A 22,698-nucleotide genomic window follows, 5' to 3' on the forward strand; every position below is an offset into this window, starting at 1 on the left:
GGCGTATTGCATAATGCCTTTGCTTTATCATTTTCATTTCATGCCTTGGAGGTATGTTTTGGATCATAAATCTATTCCTTCATCTTATTATTACTCAGTTTGTGGTTGTGGATTTCTTATCCTGGTATATATGTTTGTACAACATGCCTGTATCAACCTGATATTATCTAGTTTCTATTCAAGTCACATCATACAGTGAACTTAAATATAAATCTAGATCTGCCTTTATCAAACATTCGAAGGGCTACTAGGCTCAAAACATTAGGAAAAACAGATGAATTTGGCAACCTTAGTGATTGGTTTACATAATGATCAGTTTGAGTGGATCAAAAAGCAGCTACATTCTTTAGAGTTCCAGCCTATTAGATATGAGGGAGAAGTCAAGGAAGTCATCTGAAGGCCTCAAACATGGTCTTCTCTACATCCACACTTGTTCTGGCTCCTTGAACAACTGAGTGACATGGCTGATTGATGATGATCCATGAATACATCATGAGGATCCATGAATACATCATGAGCATTTCTTACAATATATTTGGATTCATTATGTGTTTTAATTACTGTTATCACATGTATTTCCCTTTGGTCAAAAAATATGGACCATGTTGCCTTGGATTATACAAAAATCATTGTTGTTGCCCATGATTTTTTCATCATGACAAACTGACAGAATTCTCTGTCTGTCATTAGATTTACAACCATCACTTTACTCAATCTTAGTAATAAGTTTAATCCTATGTGTCGTAAAATTTTCAGACCTCAAGACTATTAAAACACGAACAAGTGATATTATTTCTCTCCTTTAGCTTCTATCCAAGTAAATGAGATGAATGATATAGAATAGAAAATTATATTTCCATTCTGTTTCTTTTCTTTTCTCTTTGCTGATGTAGTGTTTACTTGTTGGTAGATAAGAAGGGAAAGATAAGTCATTGATTTATCTTGTCTACTTGGAAGAAAATAGAGAGTTTTATTGACAAGGCATCGTTTTTGCTTTGAACTTTGCATTACCTTTGTCAAATTCTGTTAAATGCAGAAACATCTTTAGCCTTCTTAAGAAAAGAAGAATGCTTTGAATTGCCATCTTTATGAGACAGTTGCATTGGAAATTTTTGATGCAATTTGACATTCATGTCACAGAGCTCTTGAGCTGTTGCCAAGGTGGAGAAACCTGATTATGCATCTTAAACACAAACTCCATGACATTAGCAATGATTTCTAGGTGTGTGCCTAAACACAATGACTGCAATTTGTATTATCATATTGTAAGTTTGATGATCTATGTGGACCACTTTGCTGAAGATTCATCTTCTCTACAGCTTTTAGAAGTTTCTCCGCAGGTTGTAGTTTGGTAGTTTTGTTGCTAAAGTAATAGTTTAGAACCTTTCAAGTTTTTATCTCTGCTGTGTTGATTTTGACTAATTTATCGTTCGAATGGGAGTCACTAGAATAGCGAATGATGGCATTAAGGCTAATAGTTTACAAAAACAAATAGCATTTGAATACATTGCAGAGATCAGAGGATGGCACGCTCACATAACTTCATATTCGTATCGTGGAGCTTTTGGTGACAGTATCTGTTCCAGTTCTAGAACTTCTGCTCGTTGCTCGTGTTGCAAATAATAAACATCTCAACAATGTAAGTTTCCGACATTGAGAAATCATTTCTAAAAGCTATAACATTTCTGAAAGTTTACGTTTGTAATCTATCTGACAAACTCTAGAGATACTCTCACTTTGATCGTGTATGATTGATATCGGTTTTGTTTTATCGGTTTTGTGTTCCATTACTGTTGAGGTGACGGTCGGGATTTTATTTTTTTACTTGCTTACTGCTGTATTTTATAGTGGAGGAATCAAATTCCCTTTGGCACGAACAACAAGTCTTATGCCCACCGCTAACAAGTGTTGGATGCATGAGTGCTTCACATGCCCTGCACAAAACAAATCCAACATCTCATCACTATCAATTAATTTGTTTGATACATTTTTTCTAAAAATAAAATAAAAACTAGCTATTCCATATGTAATTTCGTATAATTTGGTAATAAAAAGTAGTATTTTTTATTATTAAATATTTTTCCTATCATGAAAATGAAATCTTCCTTTATCTTTAGCCAGATTTGAATTTTGATTCTTTTAATTATTTTCATATGTATTTTGAATTTCATCATCATTATTATTTGGAATGGTATAGAATTAAAGTGATTTAAGTTTCTTTATTAACATTTGAATTTTATGTCAATAGAAGATTCAGATGAGCCTATGTGTCTTTAGTATGTTTCTATTGTATGAAAGAATAAATGATCATTATTTATACGACTAAAAAGATTTGGATGAGCAAGAGAAATAGTAGAGTAAACATGTGAGTAAAAATTTAGTCGACTTATTTTTAAGTTTTAGATATATATCTAAATTGTTTGTAAATATATTTTTGATGAAAAAATAAAAGTTTCATTCAATTATACATAAAGCCCTAACAATCACACTTATTGAATTAGTGACATTTTAAAACGTAAAAGCTCACATGCTTGATGGAGACATCATTTGTAGATCGTGTACGAGTTTCATAAGTTCTTCTATACCCCGCATACACATGTTCATGGACTCGTCTCTTTTTTTCTTCCTTATTTTCTTACCTTTGTAGCTCTGTACTAACTTTTTATGGCACCATTGACAATGACATTTAGAAGCTTATCTTTTAAAACATGCCTCCACTAATTTTCCTTTTCGTTTAGTTCCTCTCTACCCTTTACTTTCTTTCCTTCCTCTCTTAGTCTCCCATATATTTATAAACACCATTAATTCACACACACAAAAATACAATAATTAATATTTTTTTTAATTTATGGACCTATTATGTGCATATTCCATATGTTCGTACATATGTACTTAAATTATTTTACGAAGAGTAATGTGTTTTAAATTAAGATCCTATATAATATATATATATATATATATATATATATATATATATATATATATATATATAATCATTAGGTTTCAGTGTAGAATTCTGGAGTTCATTGCTTTTACTGCCCATGCTTCACCTGAGGAAGAAAGAAAGACAGCATCAGCAGGAATGGATTTCCATTTGACAAAGCCATTACAAGCTGACCAATTGCTCCATGCCATCAACACTGTTATAAAGGTAGCGTATAACTAAATTTTCAAATCAGTAATACATCTGTAAAATTTTGCATCCACATCCTGATTTTTCTTGATGAAAATGTTCTAAACTTCTTAATTTAACTGAAATCTAATAGCAGGAATCAATCTGACAAGTTAAGCAGAGAAAGGCTGGCTGGAAGTAAAAGATACTTGTTTAATCTGCTTCAGTCATCAGCTTCCTTTTGGACCTCCTCGTCTTCCTCTTGTGCAGAAACTGCTGCAGTGATCGCTTCATCGACGGGCTTTGGTTCAGCAACAGCGATGGCACCACCGTCACCATTGCCATCGATGATCCCGTCGTGTTTGATCCGCTAGGAACTTGCAAACATTTCAGGGTATTGCTCTTGTTATCGTTATCGTTGTTGTTGATATCCACCTCCATCTCCTTCTTTGCCATGCTTATAATAGCTCTTGCCTGCCATTATAAATTTGTCAACAAATTGACCATAGAACATTTCACAATTGCCTTGCCGGAAATCTTATTTTGAAACTTTCAAACAAAGCTACACCTGGATCTCTGTGACATCACATATGCAAATCGTTCCATTGTAAAATATAGTGATGTTGCCATCGTCCTCTTGCTTCTTCAACTCTGGGGCTTTTTCCCCTCTTCTCATCATCCACACTCACCATTCAGACTCGATTGAACAGAAACAAAGCAAAAACATATATACAAACAAATTAAAAACAAACGATTCAAGACTCATCTAGTGCTTAATCCTTCACCTTCGTGAAGCCAAAGCCAAAGCCAAAGAGGAAGGAGGACGAGAAGAAGAAGAACTCAATCTCTGGCGCTGGCCAATGGGGCTGAGGCACAACTCTGTGTCACACACCTCCCCATTCTCTTCTTCTTCCATTCAATTCGATTCCTAGTAGAAGATGAAGAAGAAAAAAATGCTGTTAAAAATATTTCTTGATGGATAAATAGATGAAGCAGATTGATGCAATGCATGGCGGTTTTGTGTTGTTACTGCTGCTTTTTATAATGGAGGAATCGAAGGTTTGGCACGAACAACACGAGTTCTTCCTTTAAACTAACACGTGATTGATTATTGAGATTTAAGTTTGGGATTTGTTTCTATTTCTTTTTGTTCCTGAAGAATAAGATCGTAAATTAGATGGAGGTCGTTTTCTTCACTGTTCGTAGGGGTCCCCTCTGTTTTTTTTTCTTTTTAGTTTTTTTTTCTTTCTCCGTTTCATTTTGATTTTGATTCGATGTGAAGAGGTGTAGAGATTCATTTTAAAATTGTTTCGTGGTATTAAATTTTTAATTAAAAATGATATCACTAAATTTCTTTCATTAAGATCAAATAAATCAACCAACAAGTCTCATGGCCACCACTAACTAGTGTTGGATGCATGAGTGCTTCACGTGCCCTGCACAAAACAAATCCAACATCTCATCACTATCAATTAATTTGTTTGATACATTATTTTAAAAAAATAAAATAAAATAAAAACTAGCTATTCCATATGTAATTTCATATAATTTGGTAATAAAAAGTAGTATTTTTTATCAATAAATATTTTTTCTATCATGAAAATGAAATCTTTCTTTATCTTTAGTAAAATTTGAATTTTGATTCTTTTAATTATTCTTATATGTATTTTGATTTTCATCATCATTATTATTATTTGAAATGGTATAGAATTAAAGTGATTTCAATTTCTTTATTAATAAATTAATCAGAGAAGGTCACATAACATTTGAGTTTAATGTCCTATATGCCCTTAGTTTGTTTCCATTTCATGAAAGAATAAATGACACGACTAAAAAGATTTGGATGAGCAAGAGAAACAATAGAATAAACATGTTTTGTGAAAATTTAATCTACTTATTTTTAGATTTTAGATATATATCTAAATTTTTTGTAAATATATTTTTGACGAAAAAATAAAAGTGTCATTCAACTATACACAAAGCCCTAACAATAACACTTGTTGAATTAGTGACATTTTAAAGCGTAAAAGCTCACATGTTTGAGGGAGACATCCTTTGTAAATCGTGCACGAGCTTCATATGTTCATCTATACTGCCCATGTTCATGGACATGTTTTTTTTTTCATCCTTATTTTTTACTTTTGTAGCTTTGTACCAATTTTTTATGATACCATTGACGATGACATTTAGAAGCTTGTGTCTTAAAACATGTCTCCACTAAATCTCCTTTCGTTTAGTTCTTCTTTACCTTTTGCTTTCTTTCCTTCCTCTCTCTTAGTCTTCCATACATTTATAAACACCATTAATTCACACACACAAAAATGTAATAATTAATATTTTTTTCAAAATTTATGGATTTATTATGTGCATATTCCGTATGTTCATACATATATATACTAAGTCCTTATATATATATATATTCTTTTCAATCGAGATAGAAATTTAATATATAATAATTTAGTAATTTAAAAATAAGATGGAATTTATTTAGAAAATTTAGATTAAATTGTGTGTAATAAATTTACTTATGTACGTGGGGGAAAAAGATAGAGAGGATATTTATCGGCCATGTGACAGATTTAGTGGGTCCCAATGCCTTGCCTTGGTCCAACTACATCTCACGTGGGTAGAGTTCCGGGTTGTTTGGGTTTCTTAGGCTGCCATTAAAGCCTAACGTTTTTTATTAGGTATTTAGGTTTGCCTCGCCCTAATCTTAAAATTAACGGCTAGATCTTATAAATCAACGGACCTAATAAATTCAAGAAGCGATCTAATTTTGGACCGAGCTAATTTCTTAATAAATTTATTTTGGACTTTAATTAAAATATTAATTATTAGAGGAATGATAAGGTTTTTTGTTTGGAAATATTAAAAAAAGAAAGAAAAAATATGTTTTTTTCTTCTAAAAAATAAACATGTGGTGATATTTATTTTGTAGGCAAACATGAATTTAATCACATGAGTTTTATTTATGAGGAAAATGTCATTTAAACTTTCTAACGTGACTTGGAATAATAGAAAGTTTACTATTTTTTCTCTTCCCCTTTCTTTAATGGAAATAGATGTTTTAATATTAAATCATATTTATGTGAGTTTTTTTGTTATAAAAAAAGATAGATCAAAAGACATTTTTTATCTAGTTTAAAAAATTAAATATACTTGATATTTAATATAAATTTCCAGGTTGAAAAAAGTGCGTAGTCGACCCAATTTTGCTTGCCATAATGGGCTTTCAATTTGGGCCTTTTGGGCTTTAAGTGTACCCAATAGCCTTCCTACAAACATTTAAAAGGCGAAGTTGTGCTTCCTTTCATTCTCGACGGAGGCGAGAGGATTCAACAAGGATTATTCGATTGTTTTCCGGAGGAAACAGCGGCGAACCAGAGAAACCACAAACTGGCAGTGGCAGTGGCGGCGGAGGATTCGGCGGAGATAATCCGATCGTTCTCCAGAGGGAACAGTGGCAAGCCAGAGAAACCACACACTGGCAGAGCGAAGACAGGTTGGAGAGAGAGAGGGGAGAGGGGAGAGGGGAGAGGGGAGAGGGGAGAGTGAAGACTGGTTGTAACATTAGCACAACAAGAGAGGATGGAGACAAAGGAGCCTCTTGATTTTGAGAAGGAAGACCAGCTTCTGAACGCCAACCCTCGCAAAAGGTCGTCGCAAACTAAACCCTAACACCGCTTTGTTTCTTTTTTGCTATTATCAATCTACAACGAACTCCTTCAGGTGCATTTCGATCAAAGTTGGTCGCTTTTTTGCGTTTTGTGATCTGTTGATGATTTCTTGGTAGTATCTTCTGCAATAAGTTTTTTTTTTCTTTCTTTCGATGAATCTTCTATTAGAAGTTTCCTATATTTTAAAAATAACCATGATCTGAACACTGGTCCTCGCTTTTTGGAAACCATATATTAGCTACGTTGCTAATGGGGATGAGAGAGGTAGCAAAATGATAGCGCTGGAGCATTTGGTATGGATTATAAATCTGACCATGTTTGGCCTCTTGGTATCTATCTATCATCAATGTTGCTAACGGAATAAAATCAGTTAGTTGCTTAGGTTATACTACTTATTTATTGGCCCAAAATGTCTTCTTAGAGCAAATGGAATGTGTTTGTCCCCTTCTAATTTATGTTTCATGAAATCCTGCTGCTAATACTTTTGGCATAATTTTTTTTTTTTGATATCCTTTTTTTTTTCAATTTTCAAACTTGCATGACCAAGATGATATGATCTATGTGTGGAAAAACTTTCATGCGATTGTTGCAACAGAGATTGCATTGAGTTGGAATGTTTTCTTGAACAGGAGAAAGGTTATTGGTTTGGATGATCTTCTTACTGATTATTATGAAGCAATAAATAAAGTTGTAGATTGCAAGCCCAAGAATAAATCCTTCTGTAAAGGCTATAATTCAGATGAAGATGAAAAAACTCAAAGAAAGAAAGAGAGAATGCTATCTAAGTTTGTGGAGAACTGCGAGAAACAGGTAAGCACAACTTATGTTTGTTGACTTTGCTTTCCATTTTAATGTTCAGTTTGATGTAAGCTTTTGTATAGGTCAATGAAATGAATACAGAAGATGAAATTCCATTATGGAATCAAAGACTTTTTGGACAACAGGTTACTACTGGGTTACTGTTACATTTGATGAGTAATTGCAGCAATATGAGGTTCCTGCAATAATTTCTTGATGCATTACCATTTTAACAAGTCTATTTGTCCATGCAGAAGTCTCGACCATTATTTGAATCCATGAGTTTGTCAAATTGTCAACTTCTGCAGCTCCCATCAGTTGGCAATCTTGATTCAGTTTTTCAATGTAATGCAGGGAAAGGTATCAAAATTTCTTTCATTTTCCTGATATATTCCTATGGTTGATTCTTTTTTTCTACATATTACTTCCATTTTCACGTGCTTAGTCGTATGCCATCTTTCATAGTCTAATTTTGCATTTATTGGTTTGTATATGTTTTTTGTTTGACTTTCGGCTAGTGTTATGGTTTCATTAGCATTTCATAAATACTGTCATGTGACCTTGCACGTTGAGAGTTACTACTATATGTCCTTGCATAATAATTAAATTATTCTAAATTTTGGGTTAACCATAACAAATACTGGTTTTAATTGTGTCATTTGAATGTGTGTGTGTATATACCTTGGTTCAAGGATAATATGATAACAAAAATATGTTTTTTTTCCTAATCAAGTTTTGTGGAGCATTGTTTCTATAGGTATTTGAGAAAGGGTGGCAGATGTTTTAGGAATCATGGTCATGCTGGTTATCAAAGTAGTCAAAGAACCCTTTGATGAAAATTTAACAATGTGAATTACATGCCTGCCTAACAGATAAATAATACCTTGTTTTTTTTTAAAGCAAAGATTCAAATACTGATCTGGGTTTCATCTATATTTGTTTTATTTGAAGTTCTCAAGATTTTTATTTCTCTCATGGGCTTTGCTTCACTCAGCAATGGTTCTGGTTGAATTTTCTGCTTAATCTTTCAGAGTTCTTGGTTTGGTGTCCTTTCAAGTTTGCTCTACTGGAAACTTGTGTTTGTCAAAGAGCGAACTTAGTGTTCTTTTTCTACTTATTTTTGCAAGAAAATGTTAGTTGATTCATTTAATTCTCCTGAATGTACAATACCTATAGATAGAAGTTGTTACCCTGAAATGCAAAAAAGTAAAGACCTAAAAGATCCACTTTTATAAATATACTTAATCATTTGATTCACGATCCGATGGTAATAGTACTGTTTTTCTTTTCCCATTGTGGTTCAAAGACTTAATCTATTTGATGTAGATAGGCAAGTCCAATTTGCACCTTGACCATCTTTGGGCCCAATGCATCATCTTTTATGATTCTTGGTTTGCAAATTCACCAAAAAAAAAAGATTCATGATATGAGCCGCAATTTAACAATTTCATCTCACTTATTCACTTTGATTTCTTTCTTTTTTTCTTTCTAATCAATTTTGTCTAGATGATTGGTCTTAAGGCAAGTTATTTATCATATCTGACAGATTTCATGTCCCTTTCTACATCCCTTTTTTGATATTGATGGCATGTTTTAAAATCTCGTGTCATACCGGATGGCATGGGAGAAACTTATTGTTCCGCCCGTCGACCATTGTGGCCTCACGGACACCTTGTTTCAGGCCCCGTGGCCGAGCGAACACCTCACACAAGACCACTGCGGCGTCGTGAGGTCGTTGAGTTTTTTTTCAATCTTAAAATTTTTTCTTTAATTTTTTTAGGTTGTTCAATTTTTTTATTCAATGTTAACTTTTTTTTAATAATTAATTTTTTCCTCTCTTAATTATTTCTCCTTCCTTTCCATATTTTAATTTCTTTTTTTATTCCTTTCATCCTTAAACACATGATTTTTTTTTAATTTTTTTATTTCTTTCCTCCTTAAATACATGGGAAAAATTTCTTCAATTAAAATAAATTAAATTCAATTTAATTTAAACTTATTTGATCATAATCATTATGTTATGTCTAGACTTTAGTTAATCCTAAATTGATTTTTACTCAATCATAATTTTAAAAATATTCATTTAACCTAATAGTAAGTATTTATAGTAATCAAATATTATAATATTATTTTTTAATTAATATATTTTATATTTTAAAAAATATCAAAACCGTATTGACACGATACGATACCGAAACTGTATTATTCCGGTTATAAACCGAAACTCCGATACAGTTCAAAATTTTAAGCCATGGTTTATGGTTTATCAACCTACTTTTGTGAACCAAAAAGGTGGGAAATTAAATATATAATTTGTTCTTTCTTTCGATGAAGTTATGCAAACTATTTTTTCTCCATCTGATTATGGATATAATCTTCATGCCTGAGTATTTTAGTTGCTTGCTATACCATATTGCTAAGCTTCATTGGCACCGGGAAGCATGATTTTGCAAGTGCATTTCCTACTAAGCTATGGCAAAGACATTAGATTACAGGGACTCGTTTTAAATGTCCATTGATTATCTTGTAAATTATCTGCTCCTAAAATAAATATCATGTTTGATGTCATCACTTAGATACATTTATTTTGTTCATGAGTATTATTTTCTAATTTATATGAGTTAGTAAATGAGCTGAATGCCATTCTATCTTTGAAATTTCAGGAGAGGCTATTATTGGTTTGTCTCAACCATGAACTGCTAACTGTTGATTTTGCCATCTTTTGAAGTGTCTGCTTTCCTTATTTGCAGAAGAATGCTTCCTCGAAGGATTGCTAGTGAATAGATGGCTAGCTAAATTGACCTTCATATCTGGCCATGTGGAAGACTCTGTGGCAAATTGGGTGTTCCACAAATGTAAGTCTTGCATCTTTGTCAGTCATGTTGCTAGTGGACTATTAAATACTCTAAATATATCAATCATTATTTTCTATATTTAGTGTTATACTCTCCAAACGAGGACATAGCAGATGCTGCATGTGAGTTCTGGTGTGATATTCTTCTATCTAAAGATGAGGTATGGCTTCTGTTTTTTCTTTTCTTAAGAACCTAATTATCTCTGTATACCATGTCTACTTCCTTAAGCTTTGCAGGCTGATAAACCACTCGTATCACTGGGATGGTTTCCTAACTATCACAAACTGATGGAAGCTCTGGAAAGCTATGGATATATGGCTGATATGTTTGATAGTCATTCAACATCTTCGAAAGAAGCCCAACCAGGTCGTGTACCTAAACTTATCTTCATTGATGAAACAAAATAATATGAAAGGTTTATGACTTCATTTTGGGGATACTTGTAGATAAAACTGAAGCAAGGCACCTACATCCCATGAGTAGGTGTGGTGACACTGACATTTATCATGTGTTTGTCTATGTATATATGGCCATTTTTACACATTGATCTAACTTTTTGTCTTCTTTCTTATGGATGCTTGGTTGCGTGCAATTAATAATGCCTGCAATTAGCAATTGCAGGAATATTCAAATGCTGCAATTCAGACTTGTAAATATGTTATTTAGTTGTCTTGAATGCAATTTCAAGTCTAATAATCGTTCTTGGACTGATACAAACAAGAATCCATTTCGTGAACAAATAGAATTTCCAATTTTTCGCTGTATGGCTTTAATTGGGAATGATATAAATTTACTATGGTTGTTATTCTATGATTGTAATAGTTTGCCTAACAGTATACCATGTGAAATTGCTGATCAAATATTTCGAAGTACACTTGCTTATTTTATTAAAAGCCCTGACCTATAATCTCCAGGCAATGGTTTGTTTTAACTTCTCTTATTTTCTGTACCAGATTGCCTTGAAGGACCACCTCAAAATATTAGTTCCTGGATCAAACTTTTGTGTTTGTGTTGTCAGATAAGGTAATGTGATCAACCTGATATTTTATTCACTTTGTTCCTGGAACAACTAATATAGCAAAGTATGCATGTGTTGAGAGCACATCCACGGCTATATTCGATTGTAGTGAATATGTCAAATGGAATTAGTAGCATTGTAGGCAGATGTCTTGAGCTTCTTGGTTGCAGAAAGATCATTAATTCCACACTTCCATTTATAAACATGAGAGTTATTTTACAAAAATGCATTCACATAATTCTATTATTATATTTTCATTGACAGATTAATCAAAAAGAAAAGAGCAAAGACAATATACAACTTTATATGCATATACTTAATATACGGTTCTTGAGTTTCATATTGGGTAATTGTATTTCATTTTCTTCTGTTACAGGAGTTATCACCGATCTATCTTCTCTAATTCAGAAGCAGAGGAACTCCTTAGCATAATTATTCACCTTGTGTTGGATCGCCAACTTCAGGGCTTGTCACTCACTTTAAATGAGTGCATGCAATCTATGATTGGATATTTTCGGGAGGAAGAGTGGGAAGCCAGTTGTGAAAGAGTAGCACGGTCTGTTGTTTCCAGGTAAGTGTTGCACACATTCAGTTAAACTAAAATTCAATTTGCATCTCTCTGTTTTTTTATCATTACAATGGGCCTGATTGAATTTGGCAGATGTGTTAGTATATTTTCCAACTGATATCAAGTGTGACTTATTGCAACTGCAGAATCCCAAATGATATCAACTCTTTAAGGATCTTGGAATGTATATCTGTTACTACCGACAACCGTAGCAAGCATCTCAGAAGTCAAATCGCTCTTCAATTCCTTATACAACACTTTGGCGAAAAGGTAAGTTTGCAAATGACAAGTAATTCTCAGTATGTGTTTATATTGAACCAATTACTTTCCATGCAGGTGAAGAGCCATAGAGAAGTTCTGGAGTTCCTTTTGTCTGTCAATATGAAGGACAAAGACTGTGATTTCCTCAAGATATACATCTATTTGGTTTTAGTAGAGAATTCACTCTTGTGTCATCCTCCGGGTGAAGATCTTGTACTTACCGACCTGTGGTGCAAATATTTGCAAAACTGCTCGACCCAAATCACAAGCACAGATTGGAGATCATATGCATCAAAGGTATATGCATCAGTTGGGCTCAAAGAATTGATCAATGAAAAGCTTCTGTTTTGTGTGTGTGAATATCATGAAAATTTCATACTGCTATGTTTTAGGTTCGAAGTAAAGCCTCGTACATATTGCAAAGCACCACTCAAAGAAATTGCTGATCATGTATGCAGAATTTGTTCGACATGGAGGCGAAAGCTATGACCTTTGTACAGATGCCTTTTTTTTTCTTTTTGGTTTTGACCATTTTTGTTGCCGTATTTTCATATCAAAATCATGTCGCTTCTTCTTATTTTGCAAGACAAACAAATAGCATGGTTTTAATCAGTTTGAGTAGTTCGCTGAAAATTTTGATGTTTAAAAGCAAATGTCAATTGAGGATGAATTTGGAGGATATATGGGCTAATAGTTAGCAGGGGAGCTTTGGCAATGATAAAATTGTTATTGTGTAATTTTATAGTTAGAGTGGTCAAATGGACTAACTTATGTGGGGCGGGTCAATCCGTCATATAGCGAAGTAGGATGGGCCGATCCATTAATTTGGTGAGTTGAAAATTTTCAAATTCAAGATGGATTGTAGATTAGACGGATTAATTTACGAATCTATAAAAAAATATTAAAAAATTTAAGTATGAATTATTATTTAAATGAGAGTTGAAATTTTTAAAATTAAATTACCATTTAGACAGATAAGTTCATTAGTTTATTAAATTTTTTATTTAAATTTTAAATTAATTTATGGAGTCAATCTAAATCCATCACAGATTGATTTATGAGGACCGCGGATCGTTCATCTGAATTCATTTTAATATAAATTGATAAAATTTTAATTTAATTTATTTAAATTATTTGATAGAACGGACTAACTAGACAGATTCAATCTAAATAAATTGATAGTTATACTAATCACGAGTTCAAATCATAAAAACAGCCTTTTACAATTACTTACAATTATCTTATTTAAGCAAATTGTAAGTAATCGTACATCATCAGCAGTTAGTTAGAAATTTTAGGATGAATCTCCTTGATAATTTTTGCGAGCAATATTTTTTTAAATATAAAAAAAAAATAAAAAGTTGAATATTTTTCAAAAAAAAATTGTTATCATATTACAAACATCACCAAACCATCATGCAATGATCGATGAATAATATGGCCGCCCTCGGATTAAGATCCTCTGTCACAAGAATATCGTATTTGCAAATATTTTTCAATTTACCTTAAGAGTATAAAATTTTTTATAAAATCAAATTGATCATCCTCAAAACTAATCGACAAAACCTAAAAAAAAAATAATAATAATAATAATATGACCTTTCTCCAGAGCATTATTTCGACCGATTAAAAACTTCCACAAGATCAAACTAATTACTCCAGGATTAATTTATTCAAACAACTTGAGACCTGGCTTATAAAAAAATAAATAAATTTAAAAATATTAAAGATAAAATTAAAATATCATTTTCTAACGAGATTGAATCACAAGAATTTATAAGAAGAAAAAACAGACATGAAACCTTTCAATAGAAAAATAAATTCATATGCATATGATAATATTTGTTGTCCCAAACTAGTTTCGATACGTCATACACTACAATGAAAATAAATATGGAACGCACAAAAGTTTGTTGATTTAGGACGGGAGTAATAATAATTAACTAGGATGGATCGATAGGAAGAAGAGCTGCTCCAACACAGCACGCAAGATCAAATGGAGCTTCAGCGAAGATTCCAAACACGACTAATCATCGCCGAAAGTGGTCTTCTTCCCTGCAAAACGATGAATTTATCAAAAAATGGTCGCAACTGCATGAGATTATCCAAAGTCATTATTCTTGCTCACGAACCTGTACTAGCTGTCCCAGCACTTTGCGGCCTGAATGGTGTACCACCGCGACCCCGGCCCCTGCCGCCAAAGTCGCGGCCCCTGCCACGGTCACCCCTTCCACCGCGTCTGCCACCGTCTCTTCCTCCAAATCTCCCGCCGCTTCTACCTCCACCATCCCTGCCACCGCTCCAGCCACCATCACGATTATCAGCTCTCGGCTTCGCCTCATCCACAGTTAATGTGTATCCTCCAAGATCAGAACCATTGAGTTCATACGCCTTGTTGAAACTTTCCTGATCCTTGAAGTCTATGTATGCAATCCTGACACAAAACATGGAAGTATCAAGAAAATTAAACAGAGTTCCGTAACACAAATATATGTTCAAGCTTTATATTGCTATGCAAGTCGAAACCAGATTGGATTAACGAACAGACCCTTTGGGAGCTCCAGTTTCATAATCCTTGGGAATGGCAATTCGAGTAATCTCTCCGCATGAGCCAAAATGCTCCTCGAGAGAGCTCTTGACCTGTACAAGTGCCAAGCATAGTCGTTTAACAGCGGTTGAGAGGAGAATACCAGTTGCATTGAAATACAATAATATACCTGATCCTCTTCAAGTGATCTATCGAAGCCTTTCACGAATATGGTTTGACTCTGACCTTTGCTGCCCTTTTGGTAGTAGTTATCCTTACTGCAAAAGAAAAAGAATAGATGTGCATCCTTTGAAATATTAAAAACAAAACAAAAAAAGCTTTAGATGAGCCTATTTGAAAATGTTTTTTCATGATGACACTAAAAATCATTCAAATTAGAATGTCTTTCCCCTTACGACCTTGACCAGCTTTAGTTGAGAAACTTACCCACTCTGAGGGGTATATGAACCTCTTTCACGGGCCACATCAAGTCTAACACCACGACCAAATAATTCATTGCCATTCAGTTCAAGTGCCTACATAAGGAAAGAAAAGACAAATGAACTTTATAAAACAATTGAATCTCTGTTATTTGTCTGCACAATTTGAAAGAAATTTCGCAATGGTTAAACAGAGAGAAAAGGTCCCAAAGGAAGCTGATGACTGAAGCAGATTAAACAATTGAAAGATGTTAAACCTTCTTAGCATCTTCCTCAGTAGCAAATTCGACATGGCCAAATCCCTTGAAGCTTCCATCTTCTGCTGTAGCCAGACGCACATCAACAATTTCCCCTGCCGCCTTGAAGAATTCAGCCCTGAAAGAAAGAGAACCAAAATATTACATCATAAAAGTTTTATATATAATATAGAAGCATCATAGTAAATTTCATATTAAGTTATTAAGTTACTTACACATCATCCTGTCCAACTTCAAAGGACAAGTTTCCAACGAATAGTGTTCGAGATCCAGGTGCTTGATTCTGAGTTGTAACAATGTTAAGATAATAAATAATAGAAAAAATCAGTTTGCCCTGACTATATGAACAGAAAACGAACTAAAATTGTCCACAATCATACATAAAACAAAACAGTGGATGATACCGTTTTCTTTTCAGACTTCGTAGCAGTTTGTTTTTCAGCACTAACCACACTAGCATCCTTCATCTCAATATCATTATCCTGCATTAGCAACAACACCATCTCAAATAAAGGGAAGCAATATGAACTTACCAAAAATTTCACGCTTTATTCAAATCATCAATTATTTTATAAGAGAGGTTCCCTAATTTGATTTTCCTTGATGCAAAGAAAATTTTGCTTTATGAAATGATTTCTCTAAAACACAAAATAAGTTCAGTAGTACTAGATCATGCATGCAATCCCAACTATAATGCACTATTAACATATCTAAGCACCATTCACCATTGGGATGTGCAAAACAGTGCCACTATTGATCATCTGGCCATCTTTCACACATGTGCTCTAAGATTGCCGTATGTGAACTATTTAATAGGTAGCTGTAATACCCTATAAGTGAACACAAAGTCACATAATTGCCATTTAGGCAAAGGGCACATATATGCTCATGCATATATCTACTACTCAAAAATACCTTCTTCGGAGTCTTAAGTGGCTCCTCATCTTCACTTTCTTCATCAGAAGATTCCTCAGATGAGTCAGAGCTATTGCTCTTTTTAGATGCTTGAATCACCTAGCAACATATGAAGAAAGTATTGGCCATGTGAGACACAACTTGATAAGTTGTGAAAATTTAGATAACTGAAAATATATAATTAAAGGAATAGGAAAGATACGAATTATTGTCTTAGTTTGCTAACAACATACATGGCTGCAAAGATAGGAGTTACCTTCTTAGCTTGTTGCTGTTTTGAAGGTTCATCATCTGAACTTTCTTCAGAGCTATCATCTTCCTCACTACTGCTGCTCTCTTTTTTGACAGTCTTAGCAACAGGTTTAGTTTTTGAAGATGGGACAGAATCCTAAAGGAGAAAAAGAATCAAGATCCACAAGAATGTAAATGGAATACAAAAACTTCAATCATCAAACAAAACATACAAAAAGGGGAAAGGAACACAATATGCATACTCAAATCAGCAAAGTTTACACAGAATCTAGCAGTTAAACAAGCTAACACTTCCAATAACTTTTGACAGCATATAATTTTCTTAACATACTTGTCTGAAAAAGATAGGAAGTCTAGAGTTACCTTCTTAGCTTGCTGCTGTTTTGAAGGTTCATCATCTAAACTTTCTTCAGAGCTATCATCTTCCTCACTACTGCTGCTCTCTTTTTTGACAGTCTTAGCAACAGGTTTAGTTTTTGAAGATGGGACAGAATCCTAAAGGAGACAAAGAATCAAGATCCACAAGAATGTAATTGGAATACAAAAACTTCAATCATCAAACAAAAAAAAAAGGAAAGGAACACAATGTGCATACTCAACTCAGCAAAGTTTACACAGAATCTAGCAGTTAAACAAAAGCTAACACTTCCCATAACTTTTGACAGCATATAATTTTCTTAACATACTTGTTGAAAAAGAAGGGAAGTCTAGAGTTACCTTCTTAGCTTGCAGCTGTTTTGAAGGTTCATCATCTGAACTTTCTTCAGAGCTGTCATCCTCATCTTCCTCACTACTGCTGCTTTCTTTTTTGGCAGTCTTAGGACCAGGTTTGGTTTTTGTAGATGGGACAGAAACCTAAATGAGAAAAAGAATCAAGATCCACAAGAATGTAAATGGAATACACAAACTTCAATCATCAAACAAAACAAAAAAAAAGGAAAGGAATACAATGTGCATACTCAACTCAGCAAAGTTGCACACAGAATCTAGAAGTTTAACAAAAGATAACACTTACTATAACTTTCGACAGGATACATGATTTTCTTAACATAATTGGCTGAAAAAGATAGGAAGTCTAGAGTTACCTTCTTAGCTTGTTGCTGTTTTGAGGGTTCATCATCTGAACTTTCTTCAGAGCCATCATCATCTTCCTCACTACTGCTGCTCTCTTTTTTGACAGTCTTAGCAACAGGTTTGGTTTTTGTAGATGGGACAGGATCCTAAATGAGAAAGGGTATCAAAATCCACAAGAATGTTAATGAAATACACAAACTCCAATCATCAAACAAAACCAAAACAAGTGCACAATGTGCACATTCAACCCAGCAAGGTTGCACACAGAATCTAGCAGCTAGACAAACGATGGCAATTACCATAATTTTCGACTTCTTCAGTTGTGGCACATCACTCTCATCAGAGTCATCCTTCAAAATTAAAAATTGGATTATAGTGTGACCAAAAGAATGCCCAAGATTAGAAGGCTGACAAATACTAGCATAGACTAATATATACAGGTTTCTAAAATCAAAAGCCAATAAAATGATTTTACCACTAGATGAGAAGAAGCAACAAAATATCAAATGACGACCATAAGATCTTTTGCTAAATATTTGCATTACACAATACTGCAAAGAAACATCAAAAAATAGGATACTTTTCCATGTCAGATGCTTTAAAATTGCAAAATCATGAAGGACAAGTTACTTGCAATCTATAGACCTACTATGCTTCTTATACATACTCTACTATGCTCTCATACAGATACCGTGTAGAGGATCTTCTATTGACTGTATCAACATTTGATTTTTTTTCTCTTAAAAGCAACATATATATGTATCAATAATAAACTAGTGTACCAAGAAAATTGAACTAAATTAACTTATTCAGGTCTAACACGTGTGTGTGTGTACTAAATAATTGAATTTATGATGGAAGAGCATCAATAAATTTTTGTAAATAAAACATACTTGAATACCGAATTGAATTATAGCATTAACAAAGACAATATCCTTCACACAACAAAATCAACTAAAGACAGATGGAAATAAAACTTTAATACAGGAAATAAACCAACTTCAATATCACTATAATAGCTTTACCACCAATATATTGAAACCTTTTTTATTCTAAGTAATAAAAAGGACAACAATCCCACTAGATTATAGTTGTCAAAATTAATTCATGAACAATCTGTAAAAAATTGAATTGCACTTTGATGACAATTGAAGAGAATTCCTGAACCTACCATGACTAATCTAAATTAAAGTGTAGGACTACTAGCTTAAATGCATCAATGGTTAAATTCAAACAACTTCAGAACTATGTCACAGTAGAAACTCACTTCATCCTTGTCAGAATCACTTTCCGAGCTGCTGCTTTCTTTTCCTTTTTTGGTTACAGCAGCAAAAGAACCATTCTTAGTGGCAACTGCAGCTTTTTTATCTGAAGCAGGAACTGTCTTCACAGGTTCCTGCACAAATATTTTTAAAAAATGAACATTCTCATTGACAGCATGACTGTGAGAGAACGATTGGGAGGAAGAGATTAAGATATGAAACGGCCAGTGCTATGTTTGTCAAACTTTACATCATCTGAAGAAGATTCTTCACTACTAGACTTTTTTTTCAGAGACTTTGCCAGTTTACTCTGCTTCTTCGGAGGAACTTTAACCTGCAACATCAAGTTTCTTATTTTCAGAAGGTAGGTACTTGATTGTTTCTGCCAGAGAGTTGGAATGAATTTTAATAAATACTACAAGGAAAAATAGAATGAGTAGTTAAACCGTTCATATAAAAGATAACCTCAGACTTCACAATAAAATTTATATCACAAGCAAACTCATTGTGCATTACGGTAATGCTAATCAATATTAGTTAAGGCACCAATAAAAAATAAAGAAAATAATCACCAGCAAGCTATCACTGTATTAAGTTAAACCAGCTAGATTTTTTATGATAGAAAAAAGGAAACAAAAAAGCAATGTTACACACTTCTTCAGAGTCAGATGCTGAATCTTCTTCTGAACTGCTTGTTTCTGGTTTCTTTTTCAATGGGACATTCTTAAGAGCCTTCTTAAGGTTCTTGATATCCCCCTTTGGGACAGCATTCTCAATTTCTTTCTTCTGCTTCTTTGCGCTTACTTCTTTCTCTAAGGTCACTTCAGCATCCCTCTTGCCTGGAGAATGAAACAATCAATCAAGATTACTGAATAATATAATGTAATAAAATGCGGGAGCAATTTATACCCAGACAATTGAAATAAAGGTCGAACCTTTTTTACCAGGCTTTGTGGATACTGCTGCAACAGCTGGTGAGACCTGGGATACATCAATGCTCAATTAGTATGCTGTGACATTTTCTTCAATAACTGAATTCAATCTTTCACATTACCTCAACATTGGTTTTCTTGCTTGACTTGCCCATCTCAGATGCTTACAAAAAGGGAAACTGTAAGCCAAGACAGCAGGAAGCAACCATCAGACATGTCAATTTACGATCTTGTTTGCTAAAACTTGTTAGAAGTGGCAAATGTGTATTTTCAAAATTAAAAAGCGGATAAAATATCAACCACTTCATAAGAAGGGAATGCAAATATCATAAAGGCATAGCTCTGCGTACTAAATTTCTACAGAAACGATCTGGTCGCTAACAGACCCATGGTCAGTATGGTCATTATCAAAGATAGAAATTTGCAGGCAGAACAACTAAAATCGCCGGCACAATCTACTGTGTCATCTAAAAACAATGTTCTTCGCATAAATGATACCTTCAGCAAAAATCAGATAGGAAAAACAAAAAGAGTGCGTATTTAAAACTACACGAACACAGCATCAACCAAAGCGATGTGGATCAGAGAAGTTTGAACAACACAAGCCCTAAATTCTAGTCGCCCACCTCGAAAGGGAAGAAGACGAGCAAGACAGATGCGGTGGCGGACGCGAACCCTAAACTGCTAGGGTTTTGAAGCGTCGACGAGGGTTTTATAGAGGCGGAGGGCGAACTGCTTCCGCATAGACATTTTCTAGACACGTAATTATAATACATAAAATGAATATGAAATAAATAGGGTCTAATATGAATAATTTTATATTTAGATTTTTTATAAAAAATAAAAAATATTTATCATATTTTCACATATGTGATACATTAAAAAATCATAATAATAAATTTTTAGTCGGAAACTTCTTTTACTTTTTTTTAATCTCTTTATTTTTAAAAAAAAATTAGCGTTTTAAAATTAAATAGAAGTACAACCTAAGGGATTAATCGAACTAAAATGAGCAAAACATTATAATTATAATAAAATTGATTTATAATACTATTTATATTTATGTTTTTTTAATAACTTTCGGAATCTATAAATTAATGTCACTTAATAATATAATTTTATTAAATTAATATTTTAACTAGTTTTTTTTTAAAAAATATTAACTTGAACAATTTGTGAATAATCCGTCAATAATATGAGTTTTATTTATTAAATTAATGTTTTAAATAAATTGAAAGATAAAAACACTTCTAGTAGAGTTCGCGGTCCGAAATGACTTAAATACCCTTCAGGTGTCAGAGAAGTAGATCGCCATGGATTAGATTGAGAATGCTCATTGATTGACACGGAGACCGATGAAAGGCGAGGGAGGAAGTGGTGGCGATAGCGAGGGGCGAAGGAAGTGAGAGTGCAATGAAGGAATCATAAGATGGCCGGAGGTAAGGTCATTGACCGGCACACAAATTCAAGTATGACACTTTTATTGATCCTCGCTCGTAGGTATTAAACGTAAGAAAATAATTTTTAAATTTATTTCACATTATCGCCATGTAATTATTTTTTATAATCTTAAATTTTATAATATTTTAATTTTAAACAGGCTGAATATTCTGCTAGAGTTGCACATACGTCTGCTGCACTGCAGTTGAGGGAGGAGAAAGGCAGGAGCTCTCAACCGACCAGTTAAATGAGATCTACTATGATGTGGTCGGTGGGAGGAAAAAGAGCTCCACCCTCTACGGTCTAGGGTCTCAGGCGAGAGTTGTATATGATCGTGTGATGGCTCCTAGAGCCAGGAGTCGTCCCAGCGGATCATCTTCTATGATAGAAGTCCTACAAAAAGAAAATCAAAAATTAAAGGATCAACTCGCCGTATTAGAGGCGCAGCAAGAAAGTCAAGCTCGGCTTAGGCGGCAGATGACGGCCTTCATGGAGGCCTTCAGCCAGACGTCATCCATGCTTACTTATGATGCGATGCGAGGTGCGGACCCTGATATGGAGACTCAGGATCCTAATGCTCTTGATCAGTAGTTGTCTGCAAGGTATGTTAACATTTCTATTACTTTTATTTTTTAAAAGTTATTAGTTGTAAGCATGTATTTTTCAAATAGGTTGTTATAATTACATTATTACTTACCTATCTTTTCTTTTTTTTTTGTAGGATCTTTTATTTTGGTTGGGCTCGTTTAGATCAGTTTTTGATATATTATTGTATTTTGACATTAGATACAGTATCAGTGTATCTAGAGATTTGTGTTGTATTCAGATATTATTGTATTTAGATTGTATTAGTGTTGTATTCAGATATTTTACCATGTGGTGTATTACTATTGTTGTGTTAGTGTTATGTTTTACTATTGTTGGCTTATCAGTGTATTACTGTTATATTATATTGGTTTGATTGATATGTAAACAGGAAATTCAGAAAAATAAAATAAAATATATAAAAAATGTCAACGATCGAATTTTATGCGACGGACCATTTCATTCACTAGTAGCGATCGATTAACGGCGGAAATGGTCCGTCGCTAATCCTGGTGGAACTTGAACACGGAGAAGATGAAAGGCGAGGGAGGAAGTGGTGGCGATGGCGAGGGGAGAAGGAAGTGAGAGTGCAATAGAGAAATCATAAGATGGCCGGAGGTAAGGTCATTGACCGGCCATCTCCAGAAAATGGTGGAACTTGAACGTTACGAAGAGCAAGTAGATCGATCCGATCGCCAAAGGAGCATGAGAAAGTCTCCACCTTC

General features: G+C 33.7%; 3 protein-coding genes across 3 annotated transcripts; 1 reads left to right on the plus strand and 2 right to left on the minus strand.

Annotated features, from left to right (window-relative positions):
- Positions 1-3,325: 3,325 nt before the first annotated feature.
- LOC141847034 (protein TIFY 5A-like) lies at positions 3,326-3,791 on the minus strand. Its single transcript, XM_074735026.1, has 2 exons — positions 3,681-3,791; positions 3,326-3,586 (listed from the first exon to the last, which is right to left on the minus strand). Exons 1-2 carry the CDS (start codon positions 3,789-3,791, stop codon positions 3,326-3,328), a joined length of 372 nt encoding a protein of 123 aa, XP_074591127.1.
- A 2,846-nt stretch (positions 3,792-6,637) lies between these two features.
- Positions 6,638-12,912, plus strand: LOC141847760 (uncharacterized). Its single transcript, XM_074735845.1, has 12 exons — positions 6,638-6,768; positions 7,419-7,599; positions 7,671-7,733; positions 7,842-7,947; positions 10,338-10,442; positions 10,526-10,602; positions 10,679-10,808; positions 11,396-11,465; positions 11,837-12,031; positions 12,175-12,298; positions 12,365-12,586; positions 12,682-12,912. Exons 1-12 carry the CDS (start codon positions 6,701-6,703, stop codon positions 12,733-12,735), a joined length of 1,395 nt encoding a protein of 464 aa, XP_074591946.1. The 5' UTR covers positions 6,638-6,700; the 3' UTR covers positions 12,736-12,912.
- Positions 12,913-14,092: 1,180 nt separating this feature from the next.
- On the minus strand, positions 14,093-20,658 carry LOC141847725 (uncharacterized). The gene is made up of 20 exons (XM_074735792.1): positions 20,575-20,658; positions 20,071-20,127; positions 19,952-19,997; positions 19,671-19,855; positions 19,267-19,350; positions 19,022-19,150; positions 18,054-18,104; positions 17,766-17,900; positions 17,398-17,535; positions 17,044-17,175; positions 16,685-16,816; positions 16,429-16,527; positions 15,918-15,995; positions 15,729-15,796; positions 15,514-15,631; positions 15,264-15,352; positions 15,007-15,094; positions 14,838-14,929; positions 14,422-14,723; positions 14,093-14,344 (listed from the first exon to the last, which is right to left on the minus strand). The coding sequence occupies exons 2-20, from the start codon at positions 20,101-20,103 to the stop codon at positions 14,316-14,318; spliced, it is 2,028 nt and encodes a 675-aa protein (XP_074591893.1). The 5' UTR covers positions 20,104-20,127; positions 20,575-20,658; the 3' UTR covers positions 14,093-14,315.
- Between the last annotated feature and the right edge of the window lie 2,040 nt (positions 20,659-22,698).

The sequence above is a fragment of the Curcuma longa genome, chromosome 16 (assembly GCF_044706935.1).
Source record: "Curcuma longa cultivar G26 ecotype Majalengka, Jawa Barat chromosome 16, ITB_CL_G26_1.1, whole genome shotgun sequence".
Lineage (NCBI taxonomy): Eukaryota > Viridiplantae > Streptophyta > Magnoliopsida > Zingiberales > Zingiberaceae > Curcuma > Curcuma longa.